The sequence below is a fragment of the Solanum tuberosum genome, unplaced genomic scaffold, assembly GCF_000226075.1.
Source record: "Solanum tuberosum cultivar DM 1-3 516 R44 unplaced genomic scaffold, SolTub_3.0 scf00092, whole genome shotgun sequence".
In the NCBI taxonomy this organism is placed as follows: Eukaryota; Viridiplantae; Streptophyta; class Magnoliopsida; order Solanales; family Solanaceae; genus Solanum; species Solanum tuberosum.
Window position 1 is genome coordinate 1,265,629 of NW_006239019.1, and position 12,489 is coordinate 1,278,117.

The 12,489-nt window shown below is 30.8% G+C and overlaps 1 protein-coding gene across 1 annotated transcript; it reads right to left on the bottom strand.

The window, feature by feature from the left end:
- Positions 1–7,624: 7,624 nt before the first annotated feature.
- On the bottom strand, positions 7,625–8,975 carry LOC107060699 (glycine-rich RNA-binding protein 10-like). The gene is made up of 2 exons (XM_015308885.1): positions 8,853–8,975; positions 7,625–8,005 (listed from the first exon to the last, which is right to left on the bottom strand). Exons 1-2 carry the CDS (start codon positions 8,973–8,975, stop codon positions 7,625–7,627), a joined length of 504 nt encoding a protein of 167 aa, XP_015164371.1.
- Positions 8,976–12,489: the final 3,514 nt, after the last annotated feature.

Consider the following 12,489-nt stretch of genomic DNA (forward strand, 5'->3'; position numbering starts at 1 on the left):
AACTCCACATAAAAAATCAATCACATCCAATATTTAAATTGTCCAACTTTTAAGATTCTTAATTAATACTAAATTAATTTTATTTTGCATTTAGGAGTTAAAATTTGATATTAATTTGTCAAATTTTAGTAGTTTTTATATAGATATTATATTATGCTTTGAGCCAAAAACAATTAAGTTAATTAAACTCATTGTAAGTTTTGGATCGTAGGTCACCCATTTGGATTGATACGACTCGATTCGGTTTTGCCTGCTCCGATCCAATTTAATTAATTAATTAATTAAATGAATAATTCTTTTTTTAAGATAAGAGGGAACACTTACAAGGTAACTGCTCAACCTCTCCTTAAAAGTTTTTTAATGAGAGTGTCTTTGGAGATCGTGGAAAAAGACATAAACGTGGGAAAGTTAAAAAGCATTGAAAAGAAAAACAGAGAAAATCAAAAGTCAATCTTTTGCCAATATTCAATCAATACAATCTTAAATATTTAGTTTGTAAACGAAAACGATCTTTATTTCCTTGTAATTCAAAGAGAGATTTGGAGCAATTCATTTTGATGGTAAAACCAATAACAATTCTTTCCGCTACAAGTTATAAGGTACACATCTTGTTGTTGCTTTGCTATTAATATTCCTTCCCTCATAGATTACACACTTAATCCGCTCATAGCATCAATTCATCAAGTCGTAGAACCAAAATCTATATTACATTTCTAAAATACTTCATTTGTTGTGTTTTCTTTACTCATCACAATTATAATATTTTTTAGTTAAAAAGGGAAATCAGCATTTCATTTATATTTCATTTATCCTCCCTTCTTTCTTTTGAATATTGAAAAAATTTGAATTAAGACAAAGACAATGAACCCAAATAAGGAATATCAAATCGCTCAACATGCCATAGCTCAATATTCTAAATTATAATTTAAAATCTATTTAAAGTATAAGTAGAGAATCTTCTAGTAATTTGTCATAATTTACATTTTTTAGATTCTCCTTTTGAGTTCTAATTGCTATACATCAATAAAAAGTTATTGATACGAATTTTTTATTTTACGAATTCTTCTTTAATGCAATTAATTTGTATGTTTGATACTAACTTTCGTTTCTTCGTAACAGCCACAATATATAATTTTTTTAGAATTATATATTCTATATTTGTGTCTACACTACACAGAAAATTACACGAATAAGCTATTTTATTTGCTTAGACCAAAATACTAGAATTGTTTAAGGTGTCACAATTGTGACATTATAGTTGTGAAAGAGAAGAAATGTGGCATGTAATTTTATTTATTTTTTGAATCAGGATAAGGTGATAACTATGATATCGCTACATCAAAAATACTTAGCTTTTAGTGATAATAAACATACACATTAATAAAGAACGCTAAAGTTTTTACCCATACTAGTTAATTATTATTGGATCCAATTCACTATTAGCTTAAGAAACATTTATAAAGTGTTATTTGCCTCAAAAAATACATATTTAACAGCAATTAAGTTGTTACCGTTAATGCATTACGCTAAAAATCATTTTTAAGTATAATGTATTAAAATTGTTTATTTGAAATGGAAACATCGAAATCATACATAAATTAGGAAAAGGAGAACATCAAAAGAAATTAAACACTCATTTGATCATAAAAATTATTTACAAACTGATGATATCAAAGACTTCCACATTATCAATATATATAACTTAAAATTCATTTCTCCAATCTAATAGGAATACACAAATATTATTTACAACATATGCTTACATTACATTAAAAGTAGCAAGCCACAAGCTTAGAGAATTGTTGATCATTGTAGCAATTGAATGAAAATAACGTGAATTTCACGTAATTTGAGGTTTTATTTTTTAATTGAATATTATTTTAAAAAGAAATAATTCATCATCATTTGGTTAGAATTAATAGGTCGATAACTCGATATGAAAAATAAGCTTGAAGATAAAAGGAGGGATCATTTATTCATAAGCTCAAAGAGCTATATATTTTATTGCAACATTTAAAAAGTACACCAAAGTATGATGTTGAAATTGATCAATTGAAATGGGAGCATTGCAATCATACATAAATTGAGCAAAGGAAGGTATCTAAGTCGTATTAGTTTGATATAACTAGGTACCTTCACACACTAATTAGACTAACTAGCGACATGTTAGGTAAAACTAATTAATAGGGAAGCCGGTAGAATAAAAACATACTTGCACAAGCATTTTCCGTGATGGTTTTGTATCAAGGATCAGACTTCTTAATAAAAACAAAAACCTTCTCCTTTATTCGGGCTAATTGGAACCGGCTATGTTACACTGCAAACAAAACACAAGTGGAGTTAAAAAACTTTTTTTAGGTATGAATCAGCATGACTTGCTATCACTTTACAATAAGTCACCTTCTTAGCACAGTCACATCACCTTTAACAATTGAATTAACAATCGAAGAATACGTAACAAATCTTCAAAAAAATTGAATGCCATGATGGCTCCTTGAATTTATTTTAAAATCTTAAATATTCCATAGCAAGGCATTGGATCAGGCTAGACCAACTTAAATGTGCCAACTCTCTGTCTTTAGAATGTGTGAGGGAGAGAGAAAAGGATCAAGGTCAATGAAAGAGTAGATTGCACGAGTATATTTCTCCCATCACATATTTGGTATGACCTAACCCCAGCCAGGGAGCTAGCAGTATGTCAGGCGGGCGGTTCATGCGGAAAATATTACTATTTATACATGGTTAAAGTCCTCAATTACTTAGAGTTAACAAGAATTAACAGTAGTTTAAGAAAGTAGAGAATTTTTTTAATCTTGTGCTTTTAGACTAAAGATTTGTAGAATATATCAAAATATTCTTTAATATTTTGGTTTAAGACTAAAGATTCGTAGAATATACCAAAATATCCATTAATCTTTTGGTTTAAGACTAAAGATTTGTAGACCAAAATATCCATTAAGATCACGACTCATTGCTTGTCCTTTTATTGCGTTTTTGTGTCCTCGTCAATAAATTGATCTATATTATCAACTCTATATTTGATCACAAGGCACTAACTTGGATCCCAAAACCAAAGCCTTCTTTCTTCACCATGATAGCACTACATTTATATACATTATAAGATCACGACTTATGATCATGTTTGCATATCGCTTCTTCAACATCGCAGTCTGAAGAAGCTTGTTATCTTTTTCCAACGTCTTATCATTCTCCGTGCCAGAATCACATGAAAGTATCGTCTTCTATCATAAGTCCAAGAGAATTGATTTTGCATATTGTTTCACTTCGTATTCTTGTAATCCACGGCCTAAATTGAAACGACCCAGTCGATCAACTAGAGTCCCACCCATGCGTATTCTAACAATATATTGCAGATTATTTTTCTCTACAGTAAAATCTACCCGAAACAAGTAATAATGTTGGAGCAATCTTGCAATTGACGAACAACCTGTATCTCTTTCCGAAAAGATTGCGTTCGTAAAACCCCGACATAATTAACTGTTAAAATTGACGGTGAAACATCCGAAGTCCTTAAATACACCCGAGCAAAACCACCCTTTCCAATCATTTGGCATCTCTTCCCGACGAACTCACCCTTTCCAAAACATGGTGAAAAGAAATATAGTAACGATGACAATTGAGACTATCGATATATGCAGGAAGTAAACGTGATTTAGTTTAGAATTTTTTAATTATAACATGTTGAAATAATAAGTCAAAGTTGGATTAAGAAATGTTGATATTTATTTAATTATGTCTTAGTTAGGATTTGTTTGTCCTAATTCATATAGGAAAGGTTTTGGGTTAATTTGTTTGTCCTGTCATATAGGAATAGTTTTCGTTTAATTTGGTGTTGAATGGAATCCAAGAAATGAGGTCGTCCCTTGATACTTTATCTTGCTTAATTCCATGCTACTACTTCCTACCTGTATCACTTGATTTCATTAATGGTCACTCAACTTTAATTTTATGTTAATTTATATTATATCAGAGTGACTAAAAAGGATTTTTTTAACATAAAAATTATTCCATTTCTCTTAATGTATCATAGTAAGTCTTTATCATATAATTCATCCCCATCTAATTTAAAGGACGCCATTAAAATCTATGGAATAAGAAATTGAAAATGAGAAAAGTAAAAAGCGATTAAAAAAAGAAAAGAATTACGTAACTAGGCAGATCGACATGTAATAAATAATTATAATGTGTCTTGAGAATCTTCTAGGAATTTGTCATAATTTACATTTTTTCAGATTCTCCTCTTGAGTTCTAATTGCTATACATCAATAAGAAGTTATTGATACGAACAGTTTATTTTTATTTTGCTGATTACTCATTAATGTAATTAATTTGTATGTTTTTCTAATTATTCATTAATGTAACTAATTTGTATGTTTGATACTAACTTTCGTTTCTTTATAACAGCCACAATATAAATTTTTCTTAGAAGTACATATTTGTATATTTGTGTCTACACTACACAGAAAATTACACGAGTAAGCTATTTTATTTGCTTAGACCAAAATACTAGAATTGTTTAAGGTGTCACATTTGTGACATAATAGTTGAGTGAAAGAGAAGAAATGTGGCATGCAATTTTTTTGAATTATGATAAGGTGATAACTATGATATCGCTATATCAAAAATAGATTTTGGAGATAATAAATATACATATTAATAAAGAGTGATAAAGTCTTTATCGATATTAGTTAATTGTCATTAAATTCAATCTGCTATTGACTTTAAGGACATTTACAAAGTGTTAATTGCCTCTAAAAATATATATTTAACAGTAGCTAAGCTATTGTCGTTAATGAATTGCCGCTAAACATCATTATGTATTAAAATTGTTTATTTGAAATGGAAACATCGAAATCATACATAAATTAGGAAAAGGAGAACATCAAAAGAAATTAAGCTCTCATTTGATCATAAAAATTATTTACAAACTGATGCTATAAAAGACTTCCACATCATCAATATATATATATAACTTAAAACTCATTCCTCCAAATCTCATAATACACAAAAATTATTTACAACATTTCCTTATGTTACACTAAACGTAGCAATAGCCACAATAGAAAACAGAAAAAAAATAAAGTTTTTATTCTTTTTCATGTGTACCTCCTCAAATTCAAACTCTGGCGCCCACGCCAATAGTTCCACCACCACCCCAAGAGCTCATCCCTCCACCACCCCAACCCCGGATTCCCCAGTCACGACGAGCACTAGGACTCATAACAACAGCCTTTTCGACATGAGGAGGAGCAGGAACAGGCACATTATTCCGACTGATATTTTCTTTTCGGCCACCAAAATACCAAACCAAAACTACAGCTGCAACAGAGCCACATACTATGAGTGCAATAACATATGCCTTCATCTTCTATTTTAATTTCTTTATTAATTGTCATATGCTGTTATAGCACCAGATTGCGTAACCAAAGCAGTGTAACTTCAATTTTCTATAAAAGCTTGTTGAACAAGTATTACTAATACTATAAGATATATGAGTACATTAGAATTGAGAAATTTTATTTTAATTTATTTGCTTAGACCAAGACTTTATTTAAGTTGATCTTCATAATTGTGATATTGCAGTTGAGTGGAAGAAAAGAAATGTGACAATTTCTTTGAATATTTCTCTTTCTTAGTTCAATGGATGAGTTGATTTCATAGATTGTTGTTGTTCAATTTTTTATTTTATTTCATTAAAGTATTTTTTACAATATATAAAAGTCATTCAACTTCGTTCAAATAACATCACAAAAAATCTTTAGCATATTCATCCATATCCAATCTTCATCAACATTGTGGTTCGCTATTATTATTATTTTTTGACCCTTGACTCAATAAAAATTAGAAGATTGAAGACTAACAAATAATTAATTAGACCTTGGGAAATTGGTGGAAATTCTCTACTGTAGACTTTTGGCTACCTTAAATCTTTTTAGGTCGTAAATATATATACTATACATTTTCTTATTGCAGTAGCGAAATAAAAAGAGGCAAGACCAAGGCATTATCTCAAGTCATCACAATTTTGACTCTGTAGTTGAGTGGAATACAAGAAATGTGTAGTTCCTTTGAATCTTTGGGCCCGTTTGGCCATACGATATGGTATCATGATATGAAATCATGAGATGAAATTGAAATTTTGTTTGGACATGCGAAATGAAATTTTTGTGTTGTATATTTTTTATCATAAACATAAAAATCTCGTAAGTTGTAAAACTATTAAAATAGCCCCAATTGTTTATTCAATCTTATCAAATAAATAAAAATTTATAAAATCGCATAATAAATTATTACAAAGCTATTGTTTTCCACTTAAGTAATTGTTTCATCTAACTTTAATTTAATTAAAAAATTGAACATAAATTATAGTGTACTAGTCTTTAATATAATCCTCCCACATAATACAAACAATTTTCTCACGTTGAACTTGCATTTCTCAATCATGTGACCGAGAAGACTAACCAACATTGTTACTTTGAGCCATTTGTTGGTCAATATCATCCGATCCGCAACTATATATTCATGCTCATAGACCATAAATATTTCATCACTTTAACAATCGGTTGGTGTGAGTTAAAGTGACTATATGTTGGTGAGAATAATAAATTTTATGTCGGTGAGAATAATAAATTTTAAAAAGTAATGATGTGATAATAAATTTTATTTACATATGAAATAAATGGTTAGTAGATATAAATGTGGGTTTTTAACAAAATATAAACTTGTGGATCAATTTTTGTATTAAAAATAATCTCAAATCATGATATGGAATTACCATATAATTCCATGTCATGGTTTTTGGAGAATATGGAATCACGTCTCATGATATGGAATCAGCGTAAAATCGCATGTCCAAACAGTGATTGCATCTCACGATATCATATCGTGATATGGTATCGCATGGCCAAACGCCTACTTTGTCTTGCTAATTAAATCCATGGCATTACTTCCTACATGTATCACTTGATTTCATAGAGTCATAGTACCTCTCTAACTTGAGATCCATCTTATATTTATGTCTTTCAATTTTTGGTATGCATAAATAGACATCTAAATTTGTATAAAATTTTTAAAAAAAATAAACACACAAGTCCTATGTTGCATCCAACATGGCAACTTGTGTCTTACGTGGTGTTCAATGTGTATTATGTCACGTAGAATTTATGTGTCTACTTGTTCAACTTTATGCAAATTTAAGTGCCTACTTGTGAACTATATCAAAGTCACTAAAAAGTTTTTTCTTTTTTTAACATAAAAATTACTTAATTTCGCTCAATGCATCATAGGAAGTCTTTTATCATATTCATTCGAGATAATATTTCAGATGATCACTTAATTATGAAATTTTCACAGAAAGTCACTCAATTTTTATTCTTAACTCAAAAGTGATTTAATTATGAGCTCTTTTTACAAAGGGCAACTCAATTATACTTTTCACAAAAAGTCATTCAACATATTTAATTAATTTTTTCAATAAAATTTATTTACATGAAGTTTTTATTTAAAACAAATTTTTTTTATAAAAATATCATTTTATTTAAATATAACATTCAAGTTATTTAAATATCAGAAATTGATTCTTGCTACCAATACTTTTTAGACCTTAACCTCCACATCCACCACCACCACATCCTCCGCCACCACATCCTCCGCCTCCACATCCACCACCACCACCACCTCCGCCACCACATCCACCACCATCACCATCACCATCACCATCAGCATCGCCATCGCCATTACCTCCGCTGCCACAGCCACCGCTTGTTCCTCCTCCATTGTAAGCACTATCAATAACAGCCGCGGTGACAACTGTTGCAGCAGCAGCACCTAGAATAACCATTCCGCCATCTCTCATTGCTGAGTTGTCCTTGGGTTTAATTTCGCCCTTTTCAACATCGCGGTTCGCTTGTAAAGGCTTCGGCGGCGGAGGAATAGCCGGAGAACCGCCGGTCACATTCCAAGTCACTGGGTGCCTCTTCTTTTTCTTTCGGCAAAAACAACACAAAATTGCATATGATTTCATCTTCAAAATTCAAATTAACTTGTTAATTGGTGCTGTGCTAAAAATCCTAATTTGTCATGCTTTTATAGCATCAAATTTTAGGCAACAAATTAGTCAGTGCAACTTGCAAAATTAAATTTCAATACAAGTTTACTCATGATGAAGATTAGAATATTATTATACCAAATGATTAGAGCTTGGAAACTTGATGGAGAAATTTTCTACGGTAGACTTTGTGTTCCCTTATTAAATTTTTATAAATATTCTCTTATCACATCAGAAATATATAAAGAGGTAAGACTCAGGCACGTTCGTCACAATTTTTACTTTTGTAGTTGAGTGGAACAAAAGAAATGATTTCTTCCTTTGATTCTTTCTCTGGCTTAATTCCGTACTCTCTCCGTGAGTGACGCTCTTTCCATTTTAATTACCTTATTATAACTAGAAATAATTTTAATTTTAAATTTCTGTTTATCTAATGATGTTAATTTTAGACAACATATTTCAAAAAAAAAAATTGTGTCAAATCAAATAATGTCATATAAAATGGAATGGAAGGAAAACTTAACTAGAGCTAGTGCCAAAACTTTTATAACCAATTGCTCCTTCGTCTCCTCACTGTCCCAAAAACAATTTCTTCGCCGTCTCCTTCTTCGATTAGTGTGGACATAAAATAATATCAAAGTCACTAAAAGGATTTTCTCCAATCGCATGGTACGAAAAATTATGAACAGACATATTGTTATAAAACATGAATAGCTACTGTACAAAGCATACAAAGAAATAATTCACTCCTTTTTAATCTGAAGCGAATTTCATGAGTTCAAACTTTCAAGATTTTTGTAAAACTGCATCCACCTCTACTTTTAAACTCCGCATCCACCACCACCACCACCACAGATTTTTGTAGAACTGCTGCCACAGATCTACAGACTATTGCATCCGCTTTCATCTTCTAATTGTTAATTGGTGCTCTCCTAAAAATCCTTTGTCATGCTTTTATAGCATCAAATTGGGCGGCAACAAAGTGTTACAATTTTGCCTTGATTTTCTTACCTTACTTTACTTGAAATTTTATTTTTTTCTGAAAGGAAAATCAAAGTATTATCATAAATACTTTAACTTTTCCTGAATAAAAAAATATAATTTTCTTTCATCTTTAATTTATTCTTTTACTTAGAGGAACAGTTTGTAAAATTTTGTTCTGAATTTGTGTAATTCAATTCCTATTTATATAAAATCAAAATTTGTATATGTAACAAACCAATTTTTACACAAACACAGAATGCATTTATGATCTCTGAACTCAAATTACAATTTAGATTTCGAATTCTGAACAACAAGGTAATAGCAATAGTAACTAAGGAGAATATACAAAGAAGAGGCAATCAGAAGAGGATGGGATATATCGGGTGGAAACCAAAAATAATTGATAATGGAGATGAGAGATAACTCATAGCCAAAATAATTTGCATAACCTCTTCTGTGTAGGGGTGGCAAATGGTTGGATTTGGATGGATTTAGATGGATTTAAAATGATTTGAACAAAAATGGGTAATTATTCAATCCACCCATATTCTAAATGGGTAAATATGATTCGGGTAATTAATGGACGGATTGGATATGAGTTTACCCATATTTCAAATGAATTTATATGTTTTAAGTTTTTAAAGTAACTTTTTATTCTACTCCCTCCACCCCTACCTCCAATTCACCCAACCCTAATTTTATTTTATTTTTTCTGCCCCCCACCCCGCTTTCATCCCCCTCCACCCCTATACCCTCCCCTCTCCACCTCACCCCACATTCATCCTCCCTACCCCCACCTGCACCCATCCACCCCACTTTTTTTTATGTTTTTAAAAAAAAATAAAAAAATCTACCCCAATCCATATTTTACCCATTTTGACCATATTTGTAGAGACTCTTAAAATAGCTTGAAGTCCATATTTATCCAATTAAAATATGAGTAATCCAAGTCATTAGATATGGGTAAAATGAACTCATTTCATTAATATGGGCTGAATTGCCACCCCTACTTCTGTGTAACCCCAAGACCTATTTAACCAATTGATAATTGGTCCTAGATCCCAAATAAAACTCTCCAACATTTTAATCAACCCAATAATCTGAAATGGATCAGTCTCATTCACCCCCTTCCAGCCCATATAGGCCCTTACGTAGTCAGTTTGGTTCACAACAATATATACTGACCTAGTTTATATATTGACAAGCGAAATATACAAATGAAAATATCCATAGCAAACGAAACTATAGCTATGGAGCGTAACTATGCAAATTGTAGCTTAGAATGCTAATTAAATTTTTATCTCTTTACTATTTATGAAATTATCTCAAAAGGAAATGTGGCATTTCCTTTGAATCTTTGTCTTGCTTAATTCCATGGTTACTTAAGATTCTGATTTCTATTTATTTGTTTTCTTTAATTAGATACTTTTTTGAAGAAAAGTAATGCCTAACTCTTAAATCATCACTTAATTGCTTTTGGTTCGGGGTGGGATGGTGGGTTTTGCTTGAAATGGTGGATCCAGTTTTTTAGCTAGTAGTTTTTGCTTGTATTATGTATTCTTATTAGTGCTTTTTTAAATTTATGGGTATGATTTTGATTTGGCACGCAATTTAAGAAAGTAGAGAAATTTTTTAATTTAGTGATTTCAGATTAAAGATTTGTAAAATGTATCAAAATATCCTTTAATCTTTTGGTTTAAGACTAAAGATTTGTAAAATGCATCAAAATATCCTTTAATCTTATGGTTTCAGACTAAAGATTTGTAGAATGTACCAAAATATTCATTAATCTTATGGTCTTAAACATATCATGTGGAAAGTTAGAATTGAGTTGTCAAGAGAGAAAGAGAAACATTTTTCTTTAAATTGATTAGAAAGGAAAGCAAGACAAACCAATGGGTACATAAGATTTACACATAATATATATATAACATTTAAGCTCATGTGGGTCTGTTGTAATATACTTAAATAGATTTACTAATATTTTAGCATGCATCTCTATTGACCCTAGATATATAACTTCTAAGTTGACGACTCATTACATGTCCTTTTGATTGCATTTTTGTCTCCCTCGTCAATAAGTCAATAAATTGATCTATATTATCAACTCTATATTCAATCATTGGGTTTTTACTTCACACATGACATCAATCCTAATATATAAGTGTAATACTAAATCATCACGTAGACTTGGATCGAGAAAGTGCAGTGTGTTATAACCTACAAAAGAATGTCGGAATACAAAAAAAAAAGTTTAGGCATGAATCCACTACACAAGTATAAAATAAACTCAAATTTACAATATATATTAAAAAAAAAATTCTGAAAAAGGTTAATCCAACCTTTTAAAAGTGATTCATGGGACTGGAACATATACCATATTGTCTCTATTTTATATGTCAATAGCTTGTTTAGTGTTATAGAGTAAGTATATTTTCTATTTCTTTAGCTAAAATAACTCTCAAATTAAAAACCCGGGTGAATGAACAAATTTTCAAAATGGTTTTTTTTTTCTCAAGAAATTGCAAATGTAAAATCTCGATAGATTTAATTGGAATTGATGATGATGAAATGACGGAGTATTTTCAGTCGCTAAATACATGCGAGCGAATCATCCTTTTCAATCATTTTACCTCTCTTTCATAGACTAAAAAAAATACAGCATCAATGACATATATGTAGAGCCGTCAAAATGGGCTTGGCCCGCGAGGCCGGCCCAACCCAACCCTTGAATTAAGTGGGGTTGGGCTTAATTTTTTTGGCCCATTTAGGAACGAGGCTTTTTAGCCCAGCCTCGTTTGGCCCGTAGCCTCGTAGGGCCAACCCGCAAGCCTCAGAGGCCAGCCCATGGGCTATTAATTTTTTAAAATATTTTTTTTATATATTTTTAGTAGTGTTTTATTTGTAAAGATTTATCAATAAATATTTTTAAAATATCAATATAAAATCAAGACTATATTTTTTACATATCTTTTACATTTTAGGGTCATTAGCCCACTAAATTTTCTTATTAGCCCAAGTTCATTGCTCCATTATAACTATGAATCTTTGACGTCCTTTACTTTTGTTTTTATGCCTAATTTTTTTCACTTCTCCTTTATTGTCTTGTTTATGAAAATAATGATAATGTAATGTTTTTTTGCTCGGATGAATCTTATGAATGTTGTATCTTGGCTATTATGTATTTGTTTTGTAAATATTCACTGAAGTATGTGTAATTCATGAATGAATTTATGTATGTATTGATGTCGTGTCCATCGGACATCGACATTCGTATCCTTTCTAAGAGGAGAAGTTGTCCGTTTTTTTATTGAAGGGCCAACCCGTCCCAACCCGTGGCCCGCTTAGGGCTGGGTTGGGCTGCTATTTTATTGGCCCTTTAATTAAAAGGGCCAGCCCGTCCCAACCCATTTAACTCTCTAGCCCGTTAGGGTTGG